Source organism: Grampus griseus (genome assembly GCF_964374135.1).
Source record: "Grampus griseus genome assembly, chromosome: 11".
Classification (NCBI taxonomy): Eukaryota; Metazoa; Chordata; class Mammalia; order Artiodactyla; family Delphinidae; genus Grampus; species Grampus griseus.
Window position 1 is genome coordinate 92,309,309 of NC_139005.1, and position 18,094 is coordinate 92,327,402.

The 18,094-nt window shown below is 56.8% G+C and overlaps 1 protein-coding gene across 2 annotated transcripts; it reads right to left on the reverse strand.

Moving 5' to 3' along the window:
* Window positions 1-277: 277 nt before the first annotated feature.
* On the reverse strand, window positions 278-15,455 carry MFNG (MFNG O-fucosylpeptide 3-beta-N-acetylglucosaminyltransferase). Of its 2 annotated transcripts, XM_082666850.1 has the most exons (8): window positions 14,992-15,455; window positions 10,466-10,514; window positions 9,954-10,056; window positions 9,387-9,540; window positions 6,523-6,608; window positions 4,482-4,647; window positions 2,679-2,764; window positions 278-1,217 (listed from the first exon to the last, which is right to left on the reverse strand). In XM_082666850.1, the coding sequence occupies exons 1-8, from the start codon at window positions 15,244-15,246 to the stop codon at window positions 1,151-1,153; spliced, it is 966 nt and encodes a 321-aa protein (XP_082522976.1). In that variant the 5' UTR covers window positions 15,247-15,455; the 3' UTR covers window positions 278-1,150. The 2 variants fall into 2 exon arrangements, with proteins under 2 accessions (XP_082522976.1, XP_082522977.1); XM_082666851.1 differs by lacking the exon at window positions 2,679-2,764.
* Window positions 15,456-18,094: the final 2,639 nt, after the last annotated feature.

Consider the following 18,094-nt stretch of genomic DNA (forward strand, 5'->3'; position numbering starts at 1 on the left):
TCTCCATGCTGTGCCCTTTACAAACTGCATCATTTCACCTACAACCCGCGAGGTAGGTATTCCTTTTCTCATATATAAAATGAGCCAACAGGCCAGAGAGACCAAGTGGATTCCTCAAGGTCACACGGCCAGCAAGGGTAGGGCAGGGCTGTCTAGCCGAGGGACCCAAATCAACACCACTGCGACAGACAGATCAAAGACCCTGCCCCGGTCAGGAACGACTTTGGCTGCACGTAACAGAAAACTGAACCAAGAGAGGCTTAAACAAATAAGGGTTTAATATTCTTACACAACCAGATGTTGGAAGGGACAGCTGTGGATGATTGTCTTGGCCTTTCCTTCATGGTGGCAAAGTGGCTGCCCTAGACCCAGACATCGCACCCACATTCACAGCAGGAAGATGGGGTCTGGGGCTGCAAAACCTTCCCCAGAAGCCTCTCTATTGGCTTTGCTTTATTTGCACTAACAGACAGAGCTCTGGCTCTGGCCAGAGCTGAGTCATATAGTAGCTCCTAACAGAAAGGGAAGCTGGGAAAGTGAGCAAAAGGATCATCGTGATTGGCTAGGACCCATTCTGATTCATCATCTGGGTCTGGACCTGCGGATGCTCCAGACAGAATCGGGTGGGGAGCAGGGACCGGAGACTGGTCAGCAATAACAGGATCTGCCGCAGACCCTGGATTCTGCCCTTCTTCCACCTGCGTCCCCTCGGTGGTTGGGGATCCAGCCGAGGAAGCCAGGAGTGGGTGGCCCAGCGCTTGACCCCGGGAGAGTAACTGAGGGACCAGAGGTGGGGGCTCTGACCACACCAAGGGACCCATGTAATTCTCTGGAGAGTTAGGACTCCTGAGCTCGAGCAGCTCAAGGACCCCTACCCTTGTTCAGTTCAGCCACCCAAGGCCCATGAAGTCTAGCCCCTGAGGCCTCTCTGGCCCTCCCATGGTGCACCTGGTCCTGGGCTGTCCAGCCCACCTCCCAGGGGCTTGGGATGCCTTTACCGCCAGCCACCATCCAATCCTGGGCCTGCCCACCACAGAGGCCCTGCCAGGGACTGCTGCCCACACAAGAACTGCCACGGGCCCTCAAGGCCGCCTGGGAGGCTAAGGGCAACCAAAGGCTTCAGCTCAACCTTTGCCCGGAGGTTCAGGGTTCATCGGGCCACCAGCTGTGGGCACCAGGGAGTATCCGGGTAGAGTAGACAATGGAGGGAGCGAAACCTGTGGAGAGACCAGAAATGGACAAGATGGGTCACTCCCACAGGTTCCTGGGGAGCACGTCACAGAGATGCTCTGGGGCACGGGTTTTCCACCTCAGCACGATGAACATTGGGGGCCAGATAATTCTGTTGTGCGGCTGTCCCATACATCGTAGGGTACTTTGCAGCGTCCCTGGACTCCACCCACCAGATGCCAGCAAGCATCCTCTGAGTCTTAACAATCAAAAATGCCCCCACACGCTGCCGATTGTCCCTTAGTGGGGGGCGTGGGGGGGAGTTGCAAAATGGTCCCTGGTTGAGAACCGCTGGTTTATAAAGACTTCAAAAGCCAGAGAAACCATGAAGAGGCCTCAGCTGAGGCCACACCCTCTGACCGCACATATCTGAGTCCCCAGTTGGCTCCAGCCCCATTAGGTAGCAACCTTTAGATTCTAAATCTTCAGGCTTTGAGAGAATTTAACACGAATTCTTAAACGCCTTGGCAGTATAGCCATAGCTTGCACACCTCCACGGATGGGGAGTTCACTCTATTAGAAGGCAGCTCCTTTCCTCTTAGAAATTGAGCCAAACTCTGTCTCCTTGGAATGCCCGACTTGTTCAACACAGCCCTGGTCCCGGCAGCCTTGGGATAGCTGTGAGTCCTCTGCCCCCAGCCAGACAGCTCTGCAGAATTTCAGGGGCAGGAGTGCTGGCTCCCCTAAGGATTACCCTACGGATAAATCCGAGTCCAGACAAAGCCCACAGGGCCTTCGGGGGCGTGGGGGAGGGTGTTCCCCGCCACCTCCCCAACTGGATCTGACTCCACTCTCCTCTCTCCTCCCACATTCCAGCCACACCGGCTTCTTTTACTTCCTTAAGTAGGTCTTGCTCCCCTGACACAGTGTGTCACTGGCTGTGCTCTGAGCTGCCCTACAGCCATCGGGGCTGGGGGTGGGGCTGGGGGGGGACAGAGGGGGCTGGGCTGAGCAGCCCTAATCCCCCCAGGGAGTCTTTGGGGACAGAACTGGAAGGTGCCTAAGTGGCATTCTAGCCCCCATTCCAACCCTCTATCCATCACAAAGTATCATCAAAGAAACAAAGAGCCTAAGAAAGATTTTCTTTTCATTTCCCCATGACTGCCTGGAGCTCCTCCATTAGAGCATCTCCTTTGCTCAGTGAAGAGAGCTCAGTCTTTCACAGTCTCCCAGAGGATCAGGCCTGGGAGAGCCCTTCAGATCCACATAGCTCAGCCTCCTCGTGTTACAAATGGGGCAACTAAGGTCCAGAGAGGGCAAGGCACCTGCCCAAGGTCACACAGCAAGCCAGTGACAGAGCGGAGACTGAAATCCACTCCCTCCACTCCCAGCTCTGCGCTGTCAGTCACTGGCCTCTCTCACTTCCCTCCCTCCTGGCTCTCCCATCTTTGGATGCCTGGACGCAGGCCCCACTCCTCCCATCCTCCAGTTTCAGCCTCCAGACCCACCTGGAGGAGTCCTCCTCAGGGGAGAAGGGGCCATGGAGCTTAATGACGTTGAGTTTCCCCTCAAAGACGCCATAGCTGAGGGTGACCTGCGCAGAGAGACACAGAGAAGAGAGTGAAGGGTGCAGGGCGTCCCACTGGCGACCCCACAAGGGGGCAGCATTTGGGCAGAAACAGAGAAGGCACAGAAGGCATTTTGAGGGGCACAAAAAGCATTCCTCTGCACCTGAAATTCCACCGTCAGTAATGGCTGTTCCGCTGAGGGCCCCACCCCACTCCCCTTTGACCATAATCCCATTTGTGCCGCCAACGGTCCAGTTTACTAGGGAGGCTGGAACGATTCCCTCATCTACAGATTGGGAAACTGAGGCTCAAGGCGGGAAAGCACCTTTCCAGAAAGTTGCATGCCTGAACGGAGGTTTCCTGAGACCCACTCTAGGGCCTGGGCAATCCGTCTCCACCCGGAGCCTAAGGTCACTCCACGAGAAATGAGGATACAGGATGATGACACCCGTCAAGAGGTAGCCAAGCACAGTGGTTAAAGACTGTGGGCTTAGGGACCACCCAAGCACGGTTCAAATCCCTCTCTGTCCTCTACTAGCTGTGTGCCACAGTTAGCTCCACTCTCTGGGCCTCAGTTTCTCCATCTGTAGAATGGGAATAATGTTAGGACTCACCCCCACGTGAATGCTGTGGGGAAGCAGAGAGTTAAAGAAGTTAAGGCCCCAGTGTGCTGCCCGGCACAGCGGGGGTCTGAAAACCCCACCTGTAGGGTGCCCTGGTTTTGGCCGTCCAAAATCTGCCCCTCTTTCCTGGCTGTGATCCTAATGGGACCAATCTGCATCCCCGTTCTAGGTCTGGCCAATCAACTCTAACTCTAGGCACTGGTAGGAGACAGGTCATGTGACCCAAGTGGGCCATGTGACCAATGAGCACCAGTCCTGAGATCTGGTGGAAGGAGGAGCTCTCTTCCCATGGGTGGGGTGGAAACCAGGGGCTGCCACCTTGCCAGCATGAGGGTTGAGCCTGCCTGAGAATGAGGCCCACGTTGGGGAGGGCACATGAGAGAGGGGACAGGGTCTGAGCACCCAGACCCTGCCAGATCTAGCAAGTCAGGCCAAGCCCTCAGCTTCTCAGGTACGCGACTTAAACAGACCTTTTCTGTTTAATTAGTCTGTTGCCTCTCTGTCACTTGCAGCCAAAAGGGCTCTGACTCACTCACACCATGAGGCAGAAGATCCCAGGGGCCTCCCAGCCAGGACCCTCTACGGGGCTGGAAACCCATGAGTTGGAGGGCGTGTCTGCAAGGCACAGTCAGTTGGACCTCAGCAGAGTCATTCCTTGCCAGGTAGTGGGACGGGTCCCTCCCCCTCCCCCAGCCTGACATTACACTTGGATGTCCCTACTGAAGACCTGGTCCTTCCCAGTGACACCTGTAAGCTTTGGTGAAGGAGGGGGCTGCCGATAGGCAGGTGAAAAGGACTGGCCCCTTCAGAGGGTGCGGGGAGGATGGGAGGTTGAAGAGAGGAGAGAGGGAAGGAGGTAGCATGTGGCGAGCTGGGTGGTCTGAACCTCAAGATGAGCTCCATCTCATGTGTTCAGGTCCCTCCAGCTGGCATTTGGGAACCAGATCAAATAATTTTAGCATCATAAATGCAGACCCTTGAGGGTTAGAGGTGGAGAGAGCTGAGTCACTGCATGCCCTCAAGGGGAGCCTTTGCCACCCTGGGCCTCAGTTTCTCCATCAATAGGGGAGAGCCCCCACAAACACCTTCCCCAGTGCCACCTGCCCCAAGGCTGGCTCACCTGCTTTGGGAGCTGGGCAGCCCCCAGCAGCTGCAGGGTCTCCAGGTGGGAGTGGAAGAGAGGGCTGGGCTGCAGGTGGCCGCCCAGCTTGCACTCGACGATGTAGCCCACAGTGCAGTCGTCAGGCAGCCGGATGAGGGCAGATGTGTCCACGAAGCGGGGGCCACTGAGGGACACAGTCATGCTGCAGCCACTGGCCTAAGGCCCTCGACACCTAAAGCCCTCCCTGCCTCCCTGAAGACCCTGCCTCCGCCCAGGCCAGCTGGGAAAACGAAGCTTGGCTCTAGCATCTGCCTCTTGCATACTGTGTAGCCTTGTGCAAGTCATAAGCCTCGGGGAGCCTCAGTTTCCTCTTCTGTAAAATGGGCATGATAATGGCCCTGCCCTCACAAGGCTGTTGTGAGGATTAAGTGGAGGAAAGGTGAAATGCAGCCCTTTTTAAAAATGTATCCTTTCTTTCTCTCTCTTTCTTTTCATTCATTCACTCACTCATTCATTCATTCTTGAGTTTGAGCATCTACCTGCTGCCAGCCACCATGACACAGAGGCTGAGGACAAAGAGATGAGAAAGAAATGCTTCCTGCCCTCAACAGCAGCCCCGATTCTGGAGGGAGACAGATAGATGAGCAGGTCATTTCAGAGGACTGGTACTAAGTCAGAGGGAAGCACGAGGCGTGGGGACACAGGGAGGACAAGGTGGATTCCCAGAGGATGTGGCAGTCTTTTGTTTTGCTCTTTACTTAATCATGGCAGTAGCAGTTTTTAAACAGCGTCTTACAGGATGAGCTGGAGTCAGCCAGGTGCCGAGCAGGGGAGGAGCGGTGTTCCAGGCAAGGGCGTCACCTGACTGCGTACCCCACGAACGCCGCGGGGGTGCCAGGCGGGGCAGCTTGCCCCGCTGTGCAGGATGCCTGACCGAGGGGTCGAGTGGGTGCAGAAACCCAGCCGTTGCCCCCCTCCCCAGGCTGCACCTGCCCAGAGTGGGTACATTTTTCTAATTCACACAAATGTACCATAGAGGTGGACAGAAGCCTCGATGGGGGCAGCCCAGGCACAGGGATGACCCCTGGTTGTGTGTACATGCCTGCTGTCGACAGATGCTAGGACAGCACTCCTGCTCCCAGCCAGGGCACAAACTGGCCCCGGAGGACCCCTCCCGTCCAGGGTAGGGCACGGCAGGCTGGTGTAGTGACAGAGCACGCAGGCCTTAGAGCCAAACCCAGCAGCTGAGCGACCTTGAACCAATTACTTTGCTTAGCCTCTCAGCACCTCAGTTTCCTCAGCCCAGTAGAAATAAGGCCAACACCCCTTCCTCCCCGGGGGCTGTGATACTCTTAGCAAAGCACAGGCCTGGCTCAGAGCCAACCCTCAATTCAAGGTAGCAACACTGATGCAGCTGTTAATAACAGCCTGCTCGGCAGACCTCAAGAGGCTAGACCTCGGCCACGTCCTCTCTAGAATATCAGCACCCCCACCAGGTACTGAGGGCTTCCACTATTCCCACGATCCCCCTCAGTCTGAGCCCTCTAGGACCATCCCAGCTCAAATTTCACCTCTTCCAGGAAGCCTTCCCTCCTTTCCCCAAGCAGAAGGCCCTACTCCCTCCTCTGAGTGCCCCTCCAGTTGCCCTTCACCTCCCCTGTGACAGTGACCAGTCAGAAGAGGGCTGAAAACGGGACCTAACGTTTGCCAGGCTCCTGCCAGGTGCCAGCCCAGACACTTTTTCATTTAACCCTTACAACAACCACTGGCCATTGTATTATCAGGTCCATTTTACAGATGGGGGCACTGAGGCTCCTGGAGATTACACAACTTGCCTGTGTGTGGCACAGTGCACTAGGCGGGTACCCCCAAGGGCATGGTGCCAGGTGGCTTGCTCACCACTAACTGTGTAACTCTGTGATGCAGCGGGAATGAGAGGTAGTTTCTCCTGAGCTCGCTCTCAAGTCCTTCCTGCTGCAAAGGCCCCACCCACACACCAGCCAACACCCCCTCTCTGCACCCCCCCACCTCTTCCACCAGTCTCTAGGTCTCTGCTTACCTGGCCCATGGGGCCATCTTCAAAGCCAGTTTGCGGTTGATGCAGAAGCCGGCGCCCCCGGTGGCAAACCAGAACTGTACCAGCCTCTGCGGGGAGAGATGGGGAGGGCCAAAACGTAGGGTGAGCCTGGGGTGGGGGCAACAGCCAGGGCCCCCCTTACCCCCAACAAGCATGGCTCAAAACTTTTTATTTCACATCTCACTAAAGTCTTCCTACAGCCTGACATTATTATGCCCATTTTATAGATAAGGAAACCGAGACCCAAAGTCACATAGCCATTTAAGAATGATGGGGACAACAATTAGACCCCAATCTGGCTGGATTTCAGTTAAAGAGGACACATATCATATTTGTCCACCCAGCGCACCTTATCCCTATCCTCAGAGAAACATCCCCATGTGGTTCAGGAGGGACTGCCCAACACAGCACCTGCTCCCATAGGTCACAGATACAGGCAGGTGCCCCAGGAATGATGGATCACAAGACCACACCTTTGACCCAGTGACTGGCTCAGCAACAGACTCAGCCAGCCAATCAGAGTCCTCGCCTGAGCTCCATATGCTGTGAGGGAGAGATGCTTTGACAGGGTCACCAGTAAAGGTAATCCTGATGCCATTTACACCGGGCCATGAACACTGGCCTCACCAGTCCCAACTCCTGGGACCAAGAAAGCTTTTCTGCAAAAGGAGAGAATGAGGTCTCATGGAGGAAAGAGAGAAGGGCAGGCAGGCCTGTGAGCCCCTAAGGCCAGCAAACCCCTTGGCATTTCAATCTCAGCAACCAATACCACCCCTTTGGGGTGTAAACCACCTTCTGCCCTCACCCAACATCACCACGGCCCAAGGCCTCTTCTACCTCCTCTGTGAGGACCTGTGAATTCACCCATGAATTTCTTTAAGGCTTTTGAGAAACACTGAACCTCTTCAGCTGTATCATCTCTTGGTCAAACAAGTGCCCTAAAGTTACCTTCTCCCAAGTACAGAGTTGGTGCTTCACTGATGCGTGTTACATTGGGTTGGGTCACCTCCCATGATGCAGCAGTGAGAAGAGCCGTGGGCAGGGAGCTGGAAAGTGGAGGGGCCCCCGCCTCCTCCACTGCACAGCTGTGTAACCTTGAGAAAGTTCCTGCCCCTCTCTGTACCTCAGATTTGTCACCTGTGAGTACAACATTGGCTCCAGTTCTGAAATCCGGTGGTTCTCCTGGCCCAGAGGTGTCCTCCTCCTAAAGACCTCTACGAGCTTACTTCTGGAAACTCTGCCCTCTTAGAGAGAGGTCAGGCCTCAATCAGGCAGAATGAATGGTTTCTTGAGGACCTGACACACAGGAGGTGCCCAATAAATGCTTGTTTAATGAATTGATGAGGGCAGGGCTTCCACTCCCAGAGAACTGTAGCAACGTCAGCAGCGACCATGCAAGTGCCTAACCCTGAGCACTGACTATGCAGAGCCCTGTGCTGCAGGTGAGGTGACCAAGGTGCACAGAACTGAGGTCCCAGAGCTGGGACTGACTCCAAGCCCGAGCCCTTGCCCCCTTTGCTGTCCCACCCTGGGGGATGCCAGGGTCTTAACAGACCAGGACACTTTGGAGCAGAGTCCTGGGATCCCGCTGGTGGGGTGTCTGACAAGGAGGGCATTCATGCACGTTGTGAGGTCGGGGACTGGGTGTGCCCAGGACTGGGTGTGTCCTGAACCAGCACGGGAAGAACACAGCTCAGAGATGAGGCTGTGCTGAGTCGGGTGCTGATTGATAACACTCTCTAGTGTCCACCACGTGGCAGATCCCGTTCCAAGCCCTTGGATAGATGACCGCATTTAATTCTTTTTTTGCTCACAACAGCCCTATGAGGTAGTGACTGTTTTCACTGATTTTACAGATAAGGAAACCAAGGCACAGAGAGGTGAGGTGACTTCATTCAAGGTCACAAAGCCAGGAGGTAGCAGGGCTGGTGTGTGAACCCTGGGAGTCAGGTTCCAGAGCGGAGCTCTCAAACCCTTAGGTCAGGGATGAGGAGGTGTGGGAGTCTGGAAGACCCCGCGGCTCACCTGGCATCAGCTCGCTCACACACGCTCCCCCAAGGCCCAGGAAGATTTAATTAGGGCTCAGAGGCTGATTAGCTGCAGATAATTAAGGTTCTGTGCTCCCTGCTCTTGGTTTCCCTAGTGAAGCAGATGGTGACCCTGGGAGGGAGAAAACCCCACAACTGGCCCAGCTCCCGCTCCAGGCACCACGTCTAGAGAGGGGGACCCATGGCCTGACTCTTCACAGGGGCCAAGGAAGCCCTAGGGGCAAAATCTGGCGACCTAAACCTGTCCATTCAGGTCTGGAGCTGAAGCCGGTGCTGGGAACCCTGTTGTACCAGGTGTCAACTCAGTTGCTGGTTAGTGAAATCTGGAAAGACGAGGGGTGTCTAGAGGAGAGGAGGGGAGGGGAGGGTTCAGGGGCTCCCGGCAGCCACAATTTACTACCCGGCCCAGCGGATTCAGCATTTTAATAATCTGTACAACTACATGGTGATGCCAGGTGGCTAGGAGCCCCGCCGTGGAGTCAGGAAGCCTCAACTCACCCCCACCCCCATGCTCACTGTGTGACCAGGACGAGCCACTGCTCCTCCGTGGCCGAGGCCCTACTAAGCGCCAGTCTCTGTGCCTTACCTGCATTATCTCAATCTCCCCATTTCATAAAGGACGAGACTGAGGATCACAGGCGAAGCCACCAGCCCAGACACACCCGGTTGCAGCCAAATCTGAAACCCAGAAAACCCACCGGACCCCTCCACAGCCCCGCCCCCGCATGGCCCCGCCCCGCATGGCCCCGCCCCCGGGGCCAGCGGCCAATGCACAAAGGAGGCAGCGAGGGAACCGACCGTGCGGTTGTTCGGCTGCGGCTCAGAAGCGTGGATAGGCCGGTTCAGGCTGGGCCGGCCGATGTAGACGTCGCGGGTCCACGGGAAGGTTTTTAGCAGCTTCAGCAGCGCCCTCGGGTTCAGATAGTTGTCGTCATCCACATGACAGAACCACCTGTGGGGATGGAACGCGGGACAGTGAACCTGGAGGGGGTTCCCAAGGGCTGCCAGCCAGCCAGACTCCGCCCTGCGCCCTCAACAGACTTATGGGGTGGGGGAGGCTAACACTGAAGGCACTGGTGTGTGCTGTGCCAGGCAGCGTCTGGTGTAAGCTCATGAGGAAGTTGTGCCCACTTCACAGGTGGGAACCAAGACTCAGGAAGGTTAAGACACTTGCCCAAGGTCACACAGCCAGTGAACAGCAGAATTGGAATCCCATCTGTCTGTCCAGAGACAGATCCCAGCAGGCCCTACATGTGATTAAATTCACAGGGCCCGGACAACCTTACTTATTCCACAAGACATCTCATTTAGGAACTGGCCCGAGGCAAAGGTCACGCCTACCCCCAGAGACCAAGGTGAACTCACCTCAGTCCGCTGGCCAAGAAGGCATCAAACTCAGCAGCCATCTTGCAGGACAGAGCAGGGTGGCTGTGCTCCGCAGAGCAGTTGGTGACCACGAGGTGGGACCCTGAAGAAGGGAGGACAGGTCAGGGGCCCCTGCCCAGCTCCTCCCAACAGCCCTACGCAGCGTGAGAATGCAGAGGAAGGCGGGGCCTCAGAAAGCCTGGAGCAGTGCCTCCAGTCCCATTTTACATATGGGGAAGCTGAGGTCGGGGGGGCTGACCTGCCCAGGACCCTGGAGCTAATGGACAGTAGGCCGGGCTGGGACCCAGGTGTCCAGGGTCTTGTCTCGCACAGTCCCTCCCCACACCCATACCCGTTTCCAGGGAAGGAGCCTGCTCCCGTCCTGGGCAAAAGGGGAATCCCCCTGTGACAAGGGTGGGCAGCCGTGTTTCCTGGGGAACCCCAGGCCAGGGGACAGCCACCCCAGCTTTCCCTGGCAACAGCCGAGGGGCCCCCAACCCACCCAGAGTTACCCAGTCTCTCCTGGAGGCCTTCATCCAGGCTGTCGGTGAAGATGAACGTCTAGGAAGGAGAAAGGAATCAGGACTGGGGTTGGCCAAGGAGAGTCCCGGGCAGCCCACAGCCCACCACAGCCAAGTCCAGGTGGATACACACATGGCAGACCTCTGTCCTCCTTCAGTGATGGACACACACCCCTCTCACAGTCACACGCTCCTTTAGGACAACATGACTTTCTCAACTACCCAACCCACCCCCGCCATACAACACACACAACCCAGCTTTTGTACAACTTCGCGGTATACACCAGCCCATCAGGCTCACACTCAGCCCCCTTACAGACCAGCACCCACAGGGTCCCTACCAGAGTCACACACCCTTAGCAGAATCGCACCTTCATCAACCACACACACACACACATCACATATCACATCACACATACACACACATCACATCACACATCACATCACACACACATCACACACACACATCACATCACACACACATCACATAACACACATCACATCACACACACATCACACAAACATCACATCACACACACATCACACATCACATCACACACATCACAAACACATCACACATCACATCACACATCACACACAAACACATCACATCACACACACATCACATCACACACACATCACACATCACATCACACACATCACAAAAACATCACACATCACATCACACATCACACACAAACACATCACATCACACACACATCACATCACACACACACATCACAACACACACACATCACATAACACACATCACATCAACACACACATCACACACACATCACATCACACACACATCACATCACACACACATCACTCACACACACACACATCACATCACACACACATCACACACACACATCACATCATACACACATCACATCACGGACACACACATCACACATCACATCACACACACATCACATCACACATCACATCACACACACATCACATCACACATCACATCACACACAAACACATCACATAACACACACATCACACATCATATCACACACACACATCACATCGCACATCACACATCACACATCACATCTCACACACATCACAGTCCCGCTTGGCCCCTCCACATATACAGAACCCTAAACACTTGTTCAGTAGACAGACCCACACGCTAGGACACCAAACTACTTAGAGAGACGGTCACGACTTTCACAGCCACGCAAACTCCCTGTGCAAGTGTCGGGGCCCCTGCACATCTGCCAGGTAGGAGAGGTGACCCACCAACAGCATTCATACACCTGGTCCCCCATGACCTCACTAAACCCCCAGACAGGTGTTATGATCTGTCCGCTTCGCAGATGGCAAAACGGAAGCTGAGTGATGGAGCAAGGCGGTGCGGTTGGCAGGAGGAGAGCTAGCATTTGAACCTAGCCTGGACCTCTCCCCGCCCTCAACTCCCACTACAGCCAGACTTTTCCCTGGGGGTCTAGCAGGCACCTCAGACTGAGGGCGACAACACCGAGCACCCAAGCGCCCCCGGACCTGGGCTCCTCTCACTCTTCCCCATCTTGCTGGAACCCAACCCCTTGGGGTCACCGTGCCTCCTCTCTTTCTCTCACACCCACATCCAGTCTGTCAACAAATTCTGTCCACCCAACTTTCAAACTGCCCAGCGTGCACCCTCTCCCTCCAGCCTCCGCGGCCAGCCCTCGGTCCAGCCCCCCCTCGCCACCTCCTGCCCGCTTCGCTGGTCACCCTTTCCCTGCTCTCCCTGCTCCGTCCTGCCTTACCCCAAGTCTGTTTTCAACACAGCCCCCGGGGGAGCCTGGCCTTTCTTGCTCTGCTCCCTGGCAAACTTTGCCACCAAACAGTCACCCAGATAGCGGAACCCTCTCAAGTCTGGAGCGTGGGCCAAATGGGCCAGGGAATGCCTGTGAATGAATCGGTGGGGGGAGGCGGAGGGGAGGGGTCCCCGCAGCAGGGCCCGGGGGCTGAGCAGGGTGCATGAGGCTGGCGTTTCGGTCCCTGGGAATCCTGAGGTTGGCACAGAGCGGCGGGCAGTTTCCTCCGAGCTGAAGGTTGCATGTGATTTGTTCAAGGAGGGACTCTGACAATGGTTAAAACCTCGCGGGAGAACAAAGGGACAGACAGCCTGCTGGGGTCAGGGGAGGGGTGGCCGGGGGCCATCTGCTGCAGAGGAGGGGAGATGTGGGGCCATTGTTCCTCCCCCATCCCCCACCCGCCCTCCTCGAGGACTGTGGGGAAGAGGAAGACCCCCCCCCCCGAATCACAAAACGTGCCTTCCCCGAGCCCACCCCCTTTGCCTGGGACAAAGGCCCCACACGAGCCCCAGCTCGCTGCCACAAAGGCCCACCTGCCACCCGGCTGCCTTAACCAGCTGGGGCGGGTGCCCAGCCCTGGAGTTAACCAGCTCAGGACCGCTGCTGATAGCAGAGCTGAAAGAGGTTCCGAGACCCTCCTGCCCTGTGTGGCTGGGGAAGCTGAGGCTGAACGGTGGAAGGCCTTGGCCAAGGTCACAGGAAGAGATGAGCCAAAGGGTGGAAATGAAGGGGGCCCAGATGCAATGGCAGGAGTGGGTCTCTCTGTCTCCTCTCCTCTTCCTCTGAGTATCTTTCCTTTTTTCAACCCTGCCTTAAAGGACAAGATTTCTAGACTCTGCCCCTTGTGCTAGGGGCAGGGGTGGGGGTGGGTGGGAGTGTCCAACTGAGTGAATTCATCTCCTACCTCTGCTTAACCTTGCTCAGTTTCCTCACCTGTAAACTGAGAATGTCAATACCTACCACTCGGGTTATTGTGAAGGTTCCACAGAGCGATGCACCGACATGCTGTCACTTAGATGCTGAGCAGCCGGTTAGCATCTGGGGCTGAGCTCAGGGCACAGCGGGGGGCTGCTTGCCTCTCCTCTGCCGGCCTGGTCCTGCCAGGCCCAGACACCCAGGCTGGAGGTCCAAGTGACTAGGCAGCTCTGGGATCCCGGGTCTCAGCAGAGAAGGAGGGGCCCCAGCGGGAGATGGCAGCCGGCTCCTACTGGGCTCTGCCCCCTCAGGCCTTCGGGGCAAGCACTTCCTCCTCTCTGGCCTCAGTTTCCTCATCCGGAGCAAGCACACCACCATAGTGATCAAGACGAGACAGGAAAGGGCCTCTGACCACGTGAGGCCATGCTCCCGGGTACACACAGACACAGCACCATAAACAGGAAGGTCTGCGGGGAGGGCCAGGCTTGGCGACTTCCGCCAGTGGAACCAGAATCTGCCCAAGACGAGAAGCTGTGCAGAGCCCCAGGGAGGAGCCTGGGGTGCTGGGGGTACAGCAAGGAAAGGGTTAATCCAGGGTGCTAGGAAATCAGGGCAGGGGTGCCCCCTCCCCAGGGGGCCCTGGCCTCTTCCAGGCACCACCTCCCCGCTCCTTGGTCTCCAGGAGCCCCCAACCCCCTCCGAAGGCTCGTCACTTCCACTGAGCCGAAGTGGGGACAGTGTGTGTGTGTGTGTGTGTGTGTGTGTGTGTGTGTGTGTGTGTGTGAGAATCTCCCTCCCCCAGGGATGACTCCCAGCACCCCCAAATCACTGACTTTGCTTGAGGAGGGCACTGGATGTGAGGAGGGCAAGAGCCAGAAGGGACTCGGCGTGTCACAGCCACCTCCCCAGAACGACAGCAGCCACGCAGCCCTGCGGCACACACGCCTCTTGTCACGGCACATCTAACACTGACACTGGCTCCGTGCAGGTGAGCATGCACGCGGGTGTACACACACACACACAATCCCACACGCCAGGCAGACCTCTGCCCTGACCTCTCGCCCACCACTACCTCAGCCGCCACCATCACAGCACACGCCCCACCTCCCTCGCTCGGAAAGTGCCCCACAGGAAATGGAGCACAGGAGGTGAGGTGCACCGCCCTGGGCACACCCTGGGCCGCAGAGGCGTGGGGGCAGGGACTCTCAGGAGTTCTGAGAGGATGCCCCCCTGCCGCTCTCCCCGAACAGCCTCCCCACCCCAGACTGTCCCCTCTTCAGCGGCTCAGTCCCTGTGCTCCACGCTCACAGCCAGGGCAGAAGGACAGCACCCAGGGCCTGGACAGGGGGCGGCCTGGCCTGGGCGCATGTCAGAGTCAGGACCTCTCGGGGGCCTCTGTCGCAGCTGCCCAACAGCCCCCATTGCCCCCGATGCCAGGCTGGGCCAGAGTGGGCAGGAACGAAACCTGTGCCAGGACAACCAGGGAATAGAGAGACCACCCCCCAGAAGGGACCCAGGAGCCCGGGGTAGGGGCCCAGCCTGGCCCCAAAAGAAACGAAGCAGTGGGCCTGAGAAGCGCCTGGCTCCGGGGCCAGCAAGGGACACAGTCAGGGCCACAGGAGCCCCCGATCCTCCCAGGAAGGAGCGAGAAGACAGCCCAGGTGGGGCAGGTGGGTGAGCAGCTTCTCCCTCGAGGCCGCCAGGGACCCCAGCTCGGTAGAAAGTCCTCTGTGAGTCCCTCAGACCAGAGGCCACTCCTGCGGCCCGCAGTCACCCGCTTGTCACCTGTTCCCTGGTCCTGGAGACCCACGTGTCGAGCAGCAGCTCCAGGCGGGAGCGGTGGAAGGCCTGGGTTGTCTTGACTGCGATGAAGACATCGTGCAGCTGCAGCTCCGGCGGCCGAGGGCTTGGCGGGCTCAGCCCGGGGGTCTCCGGCACGCCCTGCGGGGATGGGCTTGAGTAGTACCGTAGGGAGAGGAGCCCCATGCACAGAAGGGTGAGGAGGACTCCAGCCAGGCCCCGGAGGAGCCGGCACTGCATTGGCCCTGGGACCCCAGACGGCTCAGCCCCCAAATCCCAACCAGGCGGGGAGGGGAGGCTGGTCAGGCGGGAGCCCCGGCAAAGGCAAAGGTCTGCCAGGCATGGGGGGCAGGCCAGGAGGGGAGAGGTGGCAGTCGGTGCTCTGGACCCGGAGGCCGAGCCATGGCAGCCCCGCTGCCGCTGCCGCCAGCCCTCCACCTGCTCCCGGGCCCGCCCTCCCACTGCCGGCTCTGGGGCGCCTGGCCCCGCCCCTGCCTCCAGGGCAGCCCAGGGGCGGGGCCGGCCCAGGAGAGCCCAGAGGTGGCTGAAAAAGTGTCCCCGGCGGAAGGGACAGCCCGGCCCTGCCCGCTGCTGCAGGAGGGGTGGGGGCAACAACAACCCTCCAGGCCGTGGACATATATACACTACCAAACGTAAGGTAGACAGCTAGTGGGAAGCAGCCGCATAGCATAGGGAGATCGGCTTGGTGCTTTGTGACCGCCTGGAGGGGTGGGATAGGGAGGGTGGGAGGGAGGGAGACGCAAGAGGGAAGAGATATGGGAACATATGTATATGTATAACTGATTCATTTTGTTGTAAAGCAGAAACCAACACACCATTGTAAGGCAATTATACTCCAATAAAGATGTTAAAATAAATAAATAAAAATTTAAAAATTTAAAAATAAAAAAAAGCAACCCCTCCATGCCAGATGGAAGGGAGGGGCCCTCCAGCCTTCCCACTCCCCAGAGACCCCCGGCTAAGCTCACTCAATACCCAGTATCTTCTGGTGTCCAGCCTCCCAGCTTTTGCTCACGCTGTCCCTCGCCCTGGATGCTCTTCGCCAGCCCCCACCATCCTCACCCACGTTCCTTCCACCAGGCTTAATTCTATTTGGACTTCAAGGCTCAGCTCAAGGGTTCCCTCCTCCAGGAAGCCTCCCAGCCTCTGGGCTCCCACAGTAGTTAGCTCAGTTCCTCTGGTCTTCACAACAGTGTTAGAATTATTTCCAGTTCATAGCTGGGCACATAAGGCTGAGAATGATCTAAGATGATCCAGCAGCTCAGCCACAGGGCCAGGTAGAACCCAGGTCGCTGGCCCTCGTCTGGCCCACCAGAGGCCCCTGAGGGTGCCTGTCCTGCTGTGGCCCACTGCAGCCCATCTTGCTCAGCAGTCTTTATTGCTGCCTCTCTCCCAGCCAGGCCAGTGGACAGAGGACCTTCTGCAGCTACCACCTCCGTCTTGTTTTGTACAAGGTCACTCATATCTTGTCCTCCCTCCGCTAGAACCCTGATGGCTCCCATCTCCCTCAGAACAAAAGTCAAAGATCAGACACCAGCCTACAGGCCCCGTGTAAGGGGGACCCTGTTACCTCCAAACCCATATCCTACCATCTTCCCCTTGCTTCCTCACTCCAGACCCAGTGGGCTTCTGGCCAGTTCAGGGACACACCCACCTCAGGACCTTTGCACATGCTGTTCCTGCCTGGGTCTCTCCCTAGAGATCCATACACCTCACCCTCACCTCTTTCAAGTTTACACAAAAATGTCTTCTATGTGAAGCCTTCCCAGACCACTTTATTTAAGTTGGAATCCCTTCTCCCCCGTCCTTCGCAGCAGGCCCCTTTTCTGCTGTGTTTTCTCCATAGCACTTTTCATCTTCCAACATCCTGTACATTTTATTTATTGTCTGTCTTCCTCATGAGAATATCAGGGCAGGGATTTCTGTTTATTCACTGAATCCCCAGTGCCTAGAACAGTGCCTGGCACATGGTAGGAGCTCAATCAATATTTGTTAATTAAACACAAGAAAGTACCAGATGGCTGGTGAATTGCATTAGCCCCACAAAGGAAGAGGAAAGGAAAAGTAACCCTTTTGAGTCACCCTTCTATGGGCCAGCCCCGTGCCAGGCCCCTTCACAGTCTGTCTTCTCAGAATGGCATCACCAAGGTATGAGCCCTGCTTCATGCCACACAAACCAGGGTTCAAATCCTGATTGGGGCTCTCCCTAGCTGTGTGACTCTGGGCAAGTTACTTCACCTCTCTGAACTTTACTTTCATTTGTCAGATGGGGACAAAAATAAGACTTGGTGACGACTAAAGAATTGGTGGGCTTCTCCACCCCCATAGAAAGGGCACCTAAGATGGGACCAGCTGCTGGGCTCCTGCATCTTCACCCAGACTCATATGTCCATAGACCAAGCACTAGGCCAGGCACACAGCAAGGAAGTGGGGAGGTTTGTTTATCCAAATGAGCATGACCCAGTCTCCATGGCCAGGGAGCCCAGAGCCACCCACAGAGACCCACCACCCTGCCACAAAGCAGAGCATGGCATGGCCCAGGAGAATTCCCCAGGGCTGGGAGAATCAGGCAGGCTTTGCGGAGTTGGTGTCTGAGCCTGGCCTCCAATTTAAGCAGCCCCCGACCCCTGGACTTGGACTTCTCAGCCTCATTTCCCACCACTCCCCAGGTGGCCAATCTCAACCCATTTTCTGCCTCTGAGCCTTTGCTCTTGAGGTTCCCTCCAACTAGTACACCCACTCCCCCAAAACCTCCTAGGAGCCTGCCCAAATTCATCACTGCGACTGAGGACAGTCACAGGAGGACCAAGAACATATAGGCATGGAAGTCCAATAGGTGCTTCCTGAAGAAAGGAATCCCACAACGCAAGCACAAGCAGCACCTCCTGCAGTGAGGCCACCTAGATTTCTCCCACTGGAGGTGATCATCCTGTCCAGTGAAGCAGTTTCAGGGACCTGGTAATACACTGAGGGTTTGCCCTTAGTCAGCAGCTGGGCCCCTTAGCCTAAGACCACACCCTGCTGGCTTGGCATCCCCACTCCAGGGGACACTCCTTTGATGATCAGA